The sequence below is a fragment of the Rhea americana genome, unplaced genomic scaffold (genome assembly GCF_003343005.1).
Source record: "Rhea americana isolate MKP2758 unplaced genomic scaffold, rheAme1 scaffold_70, whole genome shotgun sequence".
In the NCBI taxonomy this organism is placed as follows: Eukaryota; Metazoa; Chordata; class Aves; order Rheiformes; family Rheidae; genus Rhea; species Rhea americana.
This window is the reverse complement of record NW_028186868.1, coordinates 3,721,159-3,737,241: the sequence shown is the minus strand read 5'-3', so window position 1 is coordinate 3,737,241 and position 16,083 is coordinate 3,721,159. Positions and strand designations below refer to the sequence as shown.

Here is a 16,083-nt window from a genome sequence, read left to right as displayed (position 1 = left end):
CAAAAGTATACACAGATGCTCTGAAGGTCACCWAAAGCAGTGCTTTTAATGTCTAAGAAAGAGGTCTCCCTTAAGAAAATCTGTAAGCCAAGAAAACATTTCAAGTAACAAAGAACATAAAAATAAAAACGATCCATCGTTCTGCTTGTCACTGTGGAGGAGTGGGATAATATATCCCAAAAGAGTATGCATCTTTAAGATGTATATATTAAATGTCCCTGGAACACAAGTCTGCTGCCAGACCAAGTACCTGTCTGCAAGTAACATTTTTTTCTTCCTCATTTAGAAAATCAAGTGAAGTATTTTTGCTAATTATAGAGAGGACCCTGCTATGGAGTTAAAAGCTAGTAAGAGCACCTGGTCTGATCTCCAGCATAACACAAAGTAAAATTTCACCAAGATACATACCCAATTGACCTCTTCTTCTCTTTATCTTTAAAATGGCATCATAGCTTAAGAGCTGTAAAACGCATGAAATTATATTTCTGTAAAACTTTTCAGAATAAAAGTAAAAACAAACATTTACTTAGTATGGGAGGCCAAAATCTGCTCTCCTTGAATTTTTCCTTCCTATTTACTTCAGTACCAATTAAAGGGAGTTCTGAGCACACAGGAAGAACAGAATTTGGTTCTGTGCAATGCAGAAGTGGTAGTTATTTTAACTTGGTTCATGCATGTGACATGAAGAAAGGTTAGCAGTACCATTTTTGTATTGTTTTTCAAGGTCCACAAACTTAATTCTAATGCACATATATATATATATAAAATATATATAAAATGCATAGTAGCTTGCAATCATCAAAAAAAAGTAACTTGTTTTTAAATCTGCTATTCAGGACTCTAGAATTTTAGTGGTTAATCCACTAAATCCACAGGTAAGCTGAGTTAAATGGTCACTTTGTAACACAGTACCATAAATTCACCACCTTAAAAACTGCTATTATGAGTCCAATAACAATGGCAGCAACAAAATTCATTGTAAGGAAAAACGTCAGTCAGGCATTAAAAAAATATGTCTCTGAAGAATTGCATTGTTTTTAAAAAATACATGGAAATTTCTATACAAGAATATAGGCATTAAATGTCTACCACACTTATCATCTAAATTTATAACCACTTACATGTATAACTATTCTCAATAAATCATCTACATTTGCTACTCATCTATAGTAGCTATAGTTTCAAACTGGGAATACCGCAAATTTATGTACCTTCCCTGAGATCAGTAATCCAAAATAAATAGCCCTGTAAATTTAACAGTGTAAACTATGGATTTGAGTCTTTAATAAGAATCAGTCCTCAAAACCCAAGGAAAACGTTAAGCAAATGCAAACATAGCAATCATTTCGTCAGTTTTGAGTTATTACCAGCAAAAGTGGAATCTAYGTGAGATGTAGCATCCAAACGTTGAAAACCCATCATTTGTATCATACAATATTGTACTAGTTCACTTTCCTATCATTGAACCCTTGATACCCTGAATGCATCCAGCTGTGATTCAGATCTCCAAATTGCAATCCAGATCTGCTCCTCCATTCTGCATAATCTTTACAGTGGCTTTAAAAACAATCATTCTGAGGATCTTATTCTTGAATAGAGGAATGGCGAATAGATCTGTGATAATCCTCTGGACTAGTCACAAGTTCTGGTAAATCATAGCCTCTCAGAAGATGTCCACTGTTTTGTTGAGCAAAGTAATACAGCTGCCTGGCAAACATTGGTTCAACCTTAAGAACAGACAAAATGTTAATCAGACATATGATAAAATTTCATGCTCTTCATGTTGGTTATTTATGGCRTTTTTAAGTTAAGCACAAGATCAGACAAAACAGTTCTGCTTGCCAGAATGGCAAAATAATTTCTACATCCTCACTAATTGCTGTTTTAAGTTAGGGCTTGCCTGTTATGATGATAAGTACTTTGCTTACCACATGCATGCCTTACTGCATGGCAGGTATTTGGAAGGACATGTATCAGTGACACAAATGATGTATTTGCAATTGCACACCATTAGCCAGTCCATAGGTGTGAGCAATGCCTGCACTGGGGCCACACACACCAGGCATGTCTATGGCCAAGTTAGACACACTCACATGCACACCTAGGGCTTTGAAGTCTAGCCTTCACTCTCAAGAACTTCAAGCACTTAACTTGAAATGCTGGAGCCCTCAGCTATGCTTAGATGTGTTGCAAAACAACTGCGTTTTAAACTAGACCTCGATATAACTCCAAAGTTACTCATTTCTATTAATTCACAGTCTAATAAGAAATCTATTCAGCCACTGACATAATCAAGAGGGATTCATATGATCTAGCATAGCCTTCACTTCTACTTAAAAAGCACTATTACCCCTCAGGGCTTTAGGCATTGTCTGTAAATATTTAAGTTGCATGCTAAAAAAWTGCATTTGAAGCTTTCCTTTGTCTTGAGGACTGAGCAAGCTTTGAGATTACTCTCCACAACCTTCTCTTCCAAGTCAGCCAGCCTCTCAACATTAGTACATGTGCACCATTCCAGAGGAGTAACACATATGCTGCAGGTCCTCCTTTCAGAAAGGGACTAAGCCAGAAAGGCAACACTGTACTGAGAAGCTCTGTCAATTCCCCTTCCCTTCCTCACATCAGCTTTCAGAGGTAGCTAAGCATTTCACATCCTGCAGTGAGGAAGACAGGAGGGTGGTGAAGCCAGCAAGTCAGCCAGCTCTGGGGCACCCACTGCAGCCCCATGCCACCTGACTCTGGCACTGCTGTGTGTCACCCCACAGCAGAGCCCAGCAAAGCCAGGAGCTGGGCTAGCCCAAGAAGAAGTTGAGTAGGTTGAGAAGCAACCAATATGGGGGGTGCAAAGCTCCCCAAAAGGTCAYGGGGGCAGGAGCTGCAGGCTTATGGAGATGCAACCAGGACAGGRGATGGAGTGGCTGGGCACGGAGTTCTAGGAAAGAGGACTAGAAAGTTGGAAAGCTARAAGGAGGATGGCACAGAGTTTAAGGACAGAAAGGGGTTTAGAGCCCCCTTAAACAGCTGTTGGATACCTCAGGATGGATTTGAGAGCTTCCCACCTTCCACTCAAGATTCAGAGAGCAACAAGCAGCAGCGTAGCAATGTGAAAGCCACACAGCTAAGGGAAAACCATGATTCATGACAAGTGTCTGATTGGAAACCCACAGCATTCAGGTGCTTTGGAAAAATTAAAGCCAACACCAGTGTTCTTCCCAAGGATGCAATAAACTAAATCTYGCCACTAACTTGTGCATTACCACTCTCTTGTGGGTTTGTGGGCCAATAGAGCCAATATAGAAAGTGCTTTGTCACAGTCTCCATCATCATCCTCTCTCAGATAGCATCCTGAAACACCAGCTTTGAGTGTGTGTGAACTGTGGTCATCCAGCTCACTTGCTTACCAGCTATCTTAACACTGGAACTGCACAGGCAGTCCTTGTATCACTATGTAGGAGAGCTTCTGAGGTCTTTGAGAGACAAGGTGGGGTTATGGAGCAGTTGTGAAAGCACCCCATCTTGCACTGGCCTTGCAGCCCAAGGCACTGCTCTACTGGGGCAGTAATGATAGTGTCCAGCTCTCCTAGGCTTCTCTGATTGAGATCTCAAAGGGCTTTGCAAAAGAGGTCATTTATGTCTTGCACTGAGGGAAATCAGGTGCTCTGACCTTCCCAGGGCCACCAGTCAGTCCTTGGCAGATCTGGGAATTCAGCCCCCGTTGTGATGGTGCTGTAATTTCAAGAATTTAACACCTCCTTCACAACTTACATGAGGAAGAAAAGCCTGACTGGCAGATTCACATCCCCTGAGGAATATGTTTCATTTAGTTAAGGCAGAAACCCTACTTACATGGGCTGTAATTAGTTTCCTCTGCCTCTGTGGATCTGGAAATTCCTCCCCAAAGCACAGAGCGACCTGGTATCTCGGCAGTGGACGTCCATGATGAGCAAAAGCTTGCAGCTCTGTGAAGAGAGAAAGGACTGGTAAGAAAGTCTTTGTGGGTGCCTGAGTTCCAAGTAGACGACCTTGGAGCATGGTAGGAGAAAATGAAATGACTGCAGTGGAGGATTAGAGAGGCCAGGAGAAAGGTAAGAGGTGAGGAGAAGAAACTGAGTTTGGAGACTTTCCTAGAGRTGAGGGGAAGTAAGTTCTAACACTGCAATTATTCTATTTGCCTTGCCTTACAAGTCATTTCATATGCACAAGCTAGGACATTTCCAATTTATAGTTATATTTGGCCTTAACATCAGAAACTTCTGGAAGTTTTAGGGGACCTGGGAAATGGATCTGTTGTCRTTCTCCTGTGCCCCTGTGCACTTCCCAGGGACAATACTGCTTACATGTTGCTTTTCCTCTTTTAATAAACAGTGCGGGTTAATAGGAGATGGAAGGGTTTATTACAGATACATTGCTGAAATGAGCCTAAGCAGTCCATGTTGTCCATCTTGCCAGGCCAAGCCTCCAAAAAGGAAAGGGATTATTTCATTCATTTTCTAGACAGGCCTGTGCAAGGCTTTCCTTTTGTCTGCTGTCAGAGCTGAGTTTCCAGGCTTTACTCGATTCCTTTTGTCCAAAGCCCCAGCACCTGCTTTCATCTCCTCCACATGCTTCATGCCATTTCTTGTTACATCTACTTTTCTGCTATGGAGCAKGCACCAGTGGTAGCCTGGCCTCACTAAAGCGAATATGAATTTTATCACTGACTTAAATAAGCAGAGGGGGGAAACCTTGGGCCSTATCTGAAAAACTCCTAACATATAACAGTAGCACTGAAACCACTAAGTAAGTAGAACCAGAGACTCAAAGCACTGCCAGCACAAAATTCAGCCTTAGCTAGACATACAGCCATGCAGCCGTTACTATCACCACTGTTCCTAATGGGGGGACAGTGCGGCACAGAAAGGCAAAGGACCTTATTTAAGCCATTCAGCAAGCCCAGGAAAGAGCCCGTGTTTTCAGCACTCCTGTACTCTCTTCACTAACCCACACCCTCGCACAAAGGGAAAAGGTAGGTCAAATTATATTATTACCTCAATAGTCAAAGTGTTTCCCACAACAGGAAGGTTTTTTAAGAGAGTTCCTCTTAGATCAAAATCACTGTGTTTTATTTTAGAAACTGTATTTCCTTCCCCCCAAAAATTGCCTCTAATACAATATTCCCAGTAAAATCTGCATTAGGTGAAGTCTTTCTACATAGCTGATTGATAAAGAGATCATTTTAATTTATAACTCTGTTCATGCTCTCTGGAACAACCTGCAAAGGGAATTAATGTTAAAATCAATGTCTTATAATGAAGTACCCCTCGCTTCACAGGAAAAGGAGAGTCTTTGAAATGGGTATGACAAACACATTTGTTCCCAAAGTACTCAGTTGCCATTTCTACTCCAGCTTCTGTGACCGAATACGAATTCAATGGCCCTAGCTGGGAGCTACTGGCCTTAGTAGGAGGGGAGTGTAAGAGTGAACAATGGTCAGTTCACTTTAAACACAAAGTAAAGCATAGTTTTCTCCAGAGTCTCCCCCAAAAAACCTTAAAAATGCTCTGAACCTTCTAGAAGTTTGTTAGGAGAGAACAGAGATTTTCTGTGGGATCCTGCTCTCCTCAGTGTACAGTGCTGCTGCAGGACAGGGAAGGACGATCCATCCAGGGCCAGTCCAAAGCCTGATATGCTTGTCTCATTTGCCAATGGAGAAMTTCGCCCATCTTTCTCTTTCCTGCTAGTGTTACTTAGCCTTAGTAATTCTCCAAATCCTGAATACCTGTGGGAGTGTTACATAGCCATCCTTGACATGGAAGTGGAAAAGAAAACATCTGCTTTCCCACCTGCAGGATAATCAGGGCTTGAGGTCCACCTTACACTTCTTCCAAACCACCCACTTACTCTATTTTCCTCCCCATGCCCAAGCGCCTCCCCACAGCGCCATACGGCTCCCCAACCATACACTCCCACCCAAACCGTTGCTCACCCTGGCTCCAGTTGCCCGTCTCTCTGACAAGCCAGCCTTCCTCTAGCTTTCGTCTTCACGCTCCCAAAATCTCTTTCCATACCCTCCCACTCTTCACCCACACAGATATACTGCATTTATTACACAGAACTCCCCAAACATCTGTTTCCTGAGTTATTGCCATTTTAGTAGAGGCTGCTTAAGACAGGGCTCGATCGCCAGCACAGTCTGCATTGCAGAGTCCAGCTCCTCAGCAGGATCCCAATAACTGCAGCCGACAGCAGTTCTGCTTCAGCCCCTTTCTCTTCTGTTACTCTATCTCCACCTGGCAGAAGTCAACTGCATATTTGGAAATTCCATTTTCCTAATGGGGGAATCTCCACAGTTGCTTTTAGTCTGAGACCTCAGTATTCTAAATTAACTTGCAGATATGATAAGCTCATGACAAGTCTCTTATAATCCTAGCTGAGCATTAACACATGCAAAAGCTCACTTTGCACACACCACAGACTATGACTACAACCACGTGCTTGGGTTTCCACAGGCATTGGTGCATAAGATAGGAGGGGGGAAAAATAACTATTATTTAAGCTGATCTTTGGGGTTAGGCTTCTAAAAAGAGGTCTATCCTGTGAACTGTTTGGAAGAACCCAGATTATATCTAAAAAAAATACCTAAGAAAAGGGAGAGGGATTTCCAAAACCATCATCACAGACAAAATTTTAAGTCTTTAAATTAGCATGTGATTGAAGCTTAACCTGATACTTTGGCCTCAAATTCCCCTTTTTAACTGTCAATTCTCAAATCCATAGGAGATTTCTCTTTAAACGCATTTCTTGCTTGGCCACTTTGCTAGGATGACAYATCAGCCCTGGAATATAAAGTAAGTTAAAGCTGCTGGTTTAGGTTTGACTTCTTATTTTGAATGGCATTATTTTCCTGAGAGATTCATGCCAGTGCTAATGCTTTGCCTTAATGGGAAAATATGCCAAGCCATAGCGACACAGGTCACCTGTAGTGATGCCAAACATCTCAAACAAGGGGCAATGTTCATCCCTGCTGCTCAGTCTTCCTCTCATTTCTAAGAAAGGAAAATGACTTGTTCCCACTAGTATAACTGGGTGGACAGATTTCCTCCCTCTCATTGCTCCAAAGCGCTCGAAAGCAGGGTTGAGGTTCTGCCTTTTCTTTTCATGGGCTGTAAGGAAAAGACACAGTCCCGCAGCATGCCACAGCCCCCTCTGTATGAGTGCTCACATTTGCCCTGTGGAAAAAAAAACCTTCGTACAGAGCTCTGAAGAGGAAGAACAAGCCTTGGCCGAGAGCATTAGGCAGATGTTGAAACTCTAGAGCTTATTTAAGCTTTCTACCTTGCAAGATATCTTTTAAATGCCAGCACAGAACCTAGACTGAAAAGACCTCTGCTGGAATTGATGCCAATACTTGAATATTCCGAGCCAGATTTCAGACTCAGTCCAGGTCAGGTTGAGAGTAGCATGACTGCAGATCATAAAATTACCCAGGACTTAGACTAGTAGGTCTGAAATCAGGATCCATTTTCATCTATTACCCAATACTTGGGTAGACTATTTTGTTAGGTTCCTCCTCATTCTTCTTAAAGAGATGTGGGATTTTGGGTGTCCCCAGGTCTGCAGCAGCTTCCTCCTGTTGGTTTGTGCAACAGCATTGGATGTGCACAGAGAGCAGAGTTTGATAGGGTTATTCAGAAGTTAACCATTCCTTAACTGTGCTTGCTTAGAAGTAGTTTGGGGTAATTCTTAAGGGAGCTGAGCCTGGGTTTCTGCCAGTGGCCTTYGTGACATAAAAAGAGCACTCTCATAAAGCCAATATGGAGAACGACCTTGTGACATCTGCAGAAATGATATCAAAAGCCATAGTAAGAATTACCTGCCAAAAATTGCTGAGTATCAAAGAGCTTGCATGTTTGATCCCGCTCCAGTTTGTTGGGTCTGTCGCTGCAGAGCGCCAGGGGGCCGTCCCAGTAGATCCTGCTCTGACAAAGTCTCTTAGCATAAAGGCCATCAGGGGCCATCCACAGTATTACTCCTCGTTCCAAGTGGTTCAGTAGTTTTTCTATGTTCTTTCTCTGGCCATTATCCTCGGGATAAGGGAAGATAACTTGCTCCAGGCTGCTGACCTCATAACTTTGGCCATGGGATATCCTACAGCCTTCAGGACTAGAAGTTGTTACCTCCTTTACCAGTATTTCACGATAATACAAGCAGATATGGAGTCGACAATCTACAAGGAGGAAAAAAAAAATCATTGTGATACGTTAGTACGAATGTTTTACAGTACAAATACATATTAAAACCAAGAGACAAATTTGTGTGAGATTTTTGAGCCTCTATAACTATTAGCAGTCACCACCACTCAAGAGACAGGCTCACATTAGTAAAAATCATATAATGAATCTAAATACTAAAATATTTGGAGCACAGTAATGTGAACTATGATATGAGCTCTTAAACATTCACTCAAATTTTTTTATTAGGGCTCATAAAAAAGTCAGTCTGACAAAATTCATATTTCTATTTAATAAGAAAAATAAATTCAAGGAAAGTCATTTGTCACATTTTCTAAGCTTACATCACAATTAAACCCACTGGCTAAGTACACTTCCTCAGATTTAATCAGGAAGTAGCTGTGTCTCTCCCCAGTTTTTGCATAAAAGAGGCTTCTGCACAGGCCTTTTGCAAACTTGCACTTGGTTGCCCTTAGAGGAGCTACTGCTGGTTCCAGCTCAAGCATCGCTGTAACCCAAATCCCAAGACTTACTTTCAAATGACCATTCAGTCAACACAGCTTGCTGCCAAGAGCTCACACAGCRCTATGTGTATGGACCCTGATTAAGGAGAATAACCCTGCTCAAGAAACCTGCCTAGTGCCATGTTGCAGACTTATCCATTAGTAGTTTAAAAAACACATTCCCGCACCATTTCCTGGATTTTTTCACAAAATCTCCCAGTATCTGGATTTCTGCAAACCTGGCTGAGATTATTTTGTTTTTTTTTCCTAAATGTCTTTTTATTTTTTTAAACCCAGATAAGACCAGTCTTTGTGGGGGCTCCTYCCAATTAAAAATCTGAGCTAAAATTTTCTGACCCCTAAAACTTCCAAGCTCTCCCAGGGAGGCATTCTCTGATGACTCACCGAAGCAACTCAGTACTAATGCCTTGATCCARCAAAGCATTTTCATTAACTTTAAGCACAGAACAAATCCCTTGGAGCTCAGGCTACAAGTGCTTGAACATCCTGATGAACAGAGGCTCAAGTCCATACACCAAATTGATTCATTAGAGAGGTTTCTTTCTTTCTTTCTTTTTTTTTTTCCATAAGAAAGGAGAAAGAGTGACAGGGTAAGTCAGAAATAGGAGTCTCTTGGAAAGCTCCTTGGGAATGCCGGAGGGTTATAGTCCTTACCTGACAGTGCAAGGGCTTCACCAGACCTTATACTTGGCTCAAKCGGGATGCCAGGAGTCTGGGACTCAGGAGGGGCACAAGCATAAAAAGTTCCTGTCACCTGACAACCTGTTTTCACAAACAAAAGGCAGTGACAACTGCAAAGATCACAGCTATGCAAAAGTGAGGCTTTTTTGACCCCACCAGAAACCCTCCCTCTTCCCCCTCTTCCTCCTAAAAAGGTCTTACTTCCCATTTTTTCAAATGTGCCAATTCTACAAATCTCTCTAGATGTTATCTGGATTTTTTATTTGGGTCTGCACGAAATGCTCGCTTAGCATTTCAGTACTCCCTCTAGTACTGTTTCCTTGACTAACAAGAATGTGCTTTTCTATTACAGAAATAACCTACATTTTAACTAGACTGTAGTGCTCTTAAATTTGCTGGCATAAAATGAGCCATTTAGTCAAAGGAAACCTATTAAAGACAGGTAAAACAGTAAAGCTGGAATTAATACTGGTAAAAACAAAAAAAAAAGAAAAAAAGATAACGAAAATCGTCTAACAAGAGATTATTAGGCTTTTAATACCAGGACTAGTATTAGACAGATCACAGTGATGCCTACCAGTGAATGGATTATAATATGGGCAATTTAAATTTTTCTCTGCTTCTTAATGTCAACACAAGTCTCTAGAGGAAGGTGCAAGTGACTTGCAGACAAGCGCGCACAGCCTTTCCCGGTGACAGAACACAAGGGTTGGACCTACGCGGATCCAAAGCCTCAGCAACTCTTGACAAGCCTGAGAGCCCCACGAGAAACCCAATACTAGCCACTAACAACTGCCTCCAAACTCAGCAAAGCACCCAAACCTGTGTTTAACTGCTGCTGCAGAGGATGTACTTCAGGGCAGAGTTCACTCAGCTTAACAGCTCAATTATTGGCARTGACTCAGCCCAATAGTTTCAATAGACTACCAGCAAATGTTGCAGAGTATTTGCTTTTTAGCAGATCCAAAGAAACAGAAGTTTATTTCTCTGCACAAAAAAACACTAGAGAATTGTCCTCTGCAGACTTAGTATCTCCAGTGCTCTAGGAAGTCCCTCCTCACTTCACACCCTCTTCTGTCCTCCCGAACTAGCTTCTTCTGCTCCTCATGAAGCAAATACCTGCCTACTGAGGTGAGTTATCCTGCAAGTAAGTGTCTAAGACATACAGGAGATATATGCCTACGGCACTCAGCCTCACCTCAGAAGATCTGGATTCATCTTCTAGTTTTTCTTACAACATGCCCTGTGTGAGACACTTAATCTTTGTGGCTCTATTCCCCATTAAGGCGCTGATCATGCTCCCCTTTCTTTCACCTTTTATCCCCTGCAGATTTTAGCATTGCCAGTTTTCACATGATTCAGGATTCCTAAGGATGCAGAACTTGGAAAGCTCTAATTACATTAGACTCTTACAGTGTAAGATCTGTAGGGAAGGGAGCGTCCCTTTATTCTGTTTGTTCTGTACCAGCACCAMCAGAGACTCATTCCACAGCAAGTTGTCCTATCGCCACAGTACTAAAAAAAAAATGTAATAATTGCTGCTTTCCTCTGAGGAGAAGGCTACCATTCTAACCTACAAGGTGGAGTGAAAATCTTCACAAATGTGCACCTCAAAGCTCCTCAAAGGAATTGGAAAGCAAAGCTAAAGACCACATGTTCTCATGTTATTTTTTTAGGAGGTGGGTCCTTTCTTCTTGYTCAGGACATTTAAGATAGCTGAGGTTTTGGGGGAGCTGACTYGAGGTTTTAACTTGAGGGACTGTGTAACCCACACACTGCACCTATGGCAGCACTGTCAGTAAGATGACAGTAAGATGGGGTCCATGAGGGTAGCTGGACCCCACAGCTCTCTGTGAAGGAAGCCCAGCACTCCACCAAGCCACCTTTGTTAACCCCAATTAAAGTCATGAACAGAAACATGCCATCTGTGGTCCTTTCAGGGTGACCAAACATCTCTTTTAACCAAGGTCTGCAATTGACCCTAAAGAGGATCGTCTTACCATTTTCACAACCAGGTCCTTGCCAATGATGACTGCGAGCTGCAAAAGGGATGCTGGCACACTGGTAGGGAATATCGGGATGGGGCTGTTCCGGGGCAAATTCTCTCCAGTTCCGTTCATGGGGCCCCATGTAGTTTTGTACCTATTCAATTTAACAAGATGATCTTTTATTTGGCAGTCATCGAAACTGATGCCATGTGTTGCATCAGCTTTCACATTTCAGCTCTTTGGTATTACTTGCTCTGCCAAAGCTCACAGAGTCTAAGCATTGCACAGGCTACATGAATGGCACTTTGCCACCACCACCAATGAGACTTCCAAATGAACTTCTCACCACTGGTGTAAATAATAAGCAGGGTAGAATAACAAAAGGCAGTCAAAGCATTGCTGGTAAATGTCTGTTTGGAACAGCAATGCTTCACTGGATGCTTACATTCTGGCATCAACATGGTGGCAGTACACTAATTTCTACCGCTGAACGGAAAGAGCTGTTACTCTTAAAGTGCTGTTACTCTTAAAGAGCTGTTACTTTGATTAAACAAAACCAAGGGAAATTAGCTGCCCTATGGTCTCATACGACATTAGAAAAATTGCTGCTCAGTTTCTCAGTTTTTGTAATAAAGTGCCTTCCCAGGCAGAACTAAAGAGGGCCAGACCAGCAAAGAAAGACATATCACAGAATATAAAAATGCTGCTGCTCAATGTATAAGCATCAAGTAAAACACATAACTAATGACATACCTGAGATGGTAGTGAAGTGTAAGGAGAAGTTATTGGAAAAGGGTGATTCATCATTAATGGCTGTTCCTCCATGCTGATTTGTTTTGCACCTATGGTCACCAGACAGATGAAAATAAATGATGTCAACTACATCTTAGAGAAATCTGAAACTGGCACACTGAAGACAAATCCATACAGCCCATCCTTATCAAATACAGGACTCAAACACCTTCCACCAGCCCCTAAGGGGAAGGATTTTCAGCCCTCCCATCCCAGGCAGCTCAGGGAAGCAGTCTGTCCCTCCAAGCCTCCCAGCATGTGAAATGCCCTTCAGTCACAATCCAGAGTGCTCTGATGCCCTCCCCAAATCCTGTGAAGTCTTTGCCTCCTGCCAGCCCTTTCTGGTGCCAGAGCTTCCTTGGAGAGCAGGCAGTGAGCTTGTAGCAAAGCTACGCTACCACCATCCCCAGCCTTTGCGCAGGAGACCATAGGTGAAGTGTCTCTCAGTCTCAGCTCTTCCCCACAGCAGTTATGTACTGCCTGGCTCAGAACACTTCTGCTCTTCCCCTTATTCAAAATCTGGATCCAGAAGGCATTTTTTTTCTTTTCTTTTTTGCCTGTCCCTTGAGCTGCTTAATACAGGCCTCTCTCTACAGAGACCTGGAAGGGAGGTGCCAGGTAACAGAGCAATTCCTGCAGCGACATACATGAAGCATCTTTTACAAAGGGCTCCCCTTCAGTGCTCTGACTCCAATGCCAACAGTCCTCCTACAGATGGATTCGCTTATTTTAGTCATCAGAATAAGATGTACTTGAGCCCTACAATTTGGCTCCTTCACTGCAACACTACCTCACTTAAAAAGACAGCATGGTCATTCCAGAAAAGCACACTTCAGTTCTCATATGCTTAGAGTGAGACAGATACTCACATTCCATTACACTAGGAATTTGAGACATTTTACCTTTTTTAGCTCCTTCTGGCACTATTCTGTACACTTTATACGGATCTGAGATGTCCAGCTGGCTTCTCTCCACTAGTTCTTCAAAGTCATTGCTCTTGTTCAAAGCACACCTTAATCTTGTCTTCCAGGTAGGAGGATCTGGTTTATCAATGCCCTCTCTGAACTTTCCTTTAAAAAGAGCCCAAGCCTGGAAACATTTCAGATAATCAAAAGGGGAAAAAAGAAAGAATTAAACTACAAGGTACAAGATCACAACACTTGAAACAGCATATATATGTGCGCTTATATGCACATGAATTTACTCCCTGCAGGTTTAAGCTAAGAAAAAAGCAACATTAGGAACATAGTAAAGAAAAACCGTTTTGGAGGCATCAGAAAAGGGAGAAAATGATCCAGAGTCAATACGGAAATAGATGTGCTGCAGTCCTATGAGCATGTGGCTCCACATGAGGGAATGGGGAAAGGAAGGGCAGTCTCACCCTGCACACCCAGGCTTTGGTGGGGCACAGGGACGCAGCCAGGGCCACCAGGCAGGCAGCTGGGGTCAGCGCAAGTCTGATGGCGTGGAAGGGATGGCGAGGAGTCACCATGGTGGACAGCTGGCTGTGCCCCTGCAGCCCCGACACTGGGCTGAGCCKTACCTTGAAGAGGGCAGCATCCTCCTCGCGGTTGTAGTCCTGCTTGCCAGCGTGCTTCCAGGGGATGCGGAAGATGCTCTTCTCATCGTTTTCCCACACCAGCCCCGGGTACTTGCCGCTGTCAATCTGGTCGATCAGCCACTGGCGGAGTTTCCCGTTGCCACAGCTCACCGAGTTCATCCCGCACTCACCCGGCTCCAAGTTCATGCCACTCACGTTGAGGGGTGGGATGGGGGGTTTTGGAGTGCTTCACCGAGCCCGCCTCTTTGCACACACCCCCGAGCACCGGCTCTCTGGTGCTGCGGAGGAGCGGGGAGAGGGGTAGGACAGGGAGAGAGGAAAACCCACAGGTCAGGGGCCAGCCAGAGTCCCCGTGCGGAGCCCTGCCGGTGGTGCCAGTGCTCGGTGCCGCACACACCGCACCAGGAAGGGCTGCGGTGTGCAGGGGGTCCGGGAAGCACAGCAGCGCTGCGGTGCAGAGCCCCGAGAGGCTGCGCACGGCCCCTCACACCCTCCCCAGGCACCGCTCAGGCTGCAGACTTTGACAGACTTTCCTCCCCCTCTCAACGCTGTTTTGCATGCATACACGCCAGTTGTTGAAATTTTCAGCACACAGTGACTTAAGACATAACCCCCCTGACCTGCTCTAAGTTCAGCTGGGATTTTATTCTTCTAACCAAAAAGAAAAAAAATGCATAAAAATGAAGTTGCACATGACAGTGCACTTATATACTAGCAGACACATGCAGTTTGGAGAGCCTCACACACATTTACAATTTATATGGTATCTAACTATAATGTTGAAGTAGCTTTTTCAAGCTCATTTAAGCAAGACACATTTGAACACATGATGTCCTATACATATCTACCTCTCCAACTGTTCCCAAGACGCATATATAATAACATTCAAATCTATACATTGCAAATACCTAAAAATGGAAATACATCAACCTATGGAGTCTGGCATAAGAACACTTTCCCTAGAGGCGGGCGAGTTTGCACCTAGCTACATGCAGAGCCCTTGCTACATGCACAGGTGTATGTACTCGCCCAGAGCAACAAGGCTTCACAGAGCGATGGACGCCCACTGAAAAGGTCCTAAGGTRAGTGATGGGGAACCTGGAGTAAAGTCTGTCCCCCTCGACCTGAAAAAGTGCTTGTAGCCCCAAAAGCTGGCAGGGTGGGTGGTGAAGAGACCAAATATATCTAATAAAAAAGTGAGTCCTCACCTACAGTCCTTGCCTCTACACACAGCGAGACCTTCTGAGCCCTGGTTAGCCAGGAGAGCACCAGTGTGAGCACCTCTGCACCCCTCACTCCCCTGCTCAGGTGGCAGCTCCGGTCATCGCAGCAGACCTGCTTCACTGAGTTTCCCCCCACAGGGCAAGATGTGCTGGGGAGGGCAGCTGGGGCTGCCCACAGCCCCGCAAAGCCAGGCCCCCATCAAATCCTCACCCACGGCAAGCGCGGCCTGAAATGGAGCCCCATCCCCATCCCCATCCCCTGAGCTGGGTCAAGCTTTCCGCGACCCTCTACAGCGCAGGGACAGCATGGCCCCTCGGGCGCCACTTCACCTCGCCTCTGTCCGGCAATGGGCAAAGAAGGTGAAGATTTATATATATATATATATATATATGTATATATATATATGTATATATGTATGAAGATTTTATATATATATATATATGTGTATATGTATATATAGAAAATTAGAAAAAAAAATCGATTGCCAGCTCCAGGAAAAGACCGGACCGAGGGGAAGCGAGGCGACCCCCCCCCGCCTTTGCCCCCCCAGCCCAAACCCCCGTTCGCCGCGGCCCCAGCCCGCCGGGCCCCGCCGCGGGGCTGCCCTCGGGGGAGCGGAGCGGTGCGGAGCGCCCGGCGGGGCCCGCGCAGCGCCGCCGCCGCCGCTTACCTCTGTGGCGGCGCTCGGAGCGGGCTGGGGCCGGCGGCTCCCGGGCGGGCAGCGGACACGGGCGCAGCGCGACTGGGCCGCCGGGCCCGGGGAAGTTTCTTTATATGACGGCGGGCTGCGAGCCCGGGCGAGGGGAGGCGGGCTCCCGCCCGGAGGTGGAGCCGGCGAAAGGGAGCGAGGTGGAAAACATCTGAGGCAGTGACACATGCCCATTACTGGTAAACACACGCCGTGGGGAGGGAGAGCTCGGAGCCCGCCGCCCTCTCTGTGTCCGCGGTTTTTTTTTAACTTTATACAGACACACACGTATATAAATAGCACGGGGAAACTCCTACCTATGATAGCCAGACGGCTTTTACTGTAAGAGACCCAGCTAGCTACACCCACCAGAAACGCTCCAGACGGCGGCGGCAGGGCCCGCGGGCAGCACCCA

At 44.7% G+C, this 16,083-nt stretch overlaps 1 protein-coding gene across 1 annotated transcript; it reads right to left on the bottom strand.

The window, feature by feature from the left end:
* Positions 1–1,118: 1,118 nt before the first annotated feature.
* Positions 1,119–15,718, bottom strand: IRF4 (interferon regulatory factor 4). Its single transcript, XM_085321633.1, has 9 exons — positions 15,651–15,718; positions 13,739–14,034; positions 13,098–13,284; positions 12,157–12,245; positions 11,416–11,557; positions 9,389–9,496; positions 7,853–8,206; positions 3,847–3,959; positions 1,119–1,727 (listed from the first exon to the last, which is right to left on the bottom strand). Exons 2-9 carry the CDS (start codon positions 13,940–13,942, stop codon positions 1,584–1,586), a joined length of 1,341 nt encoding a protein of 446 aa, XP_085177759.1. The 5' UTR covers positions 13,943–14,034; positions 15,651–15,718; the 3' UTR covers positions 1,119–1,583.
* Between the last annotated feature and the right edge of the window lie 365 nt (positions 15,719–16,083).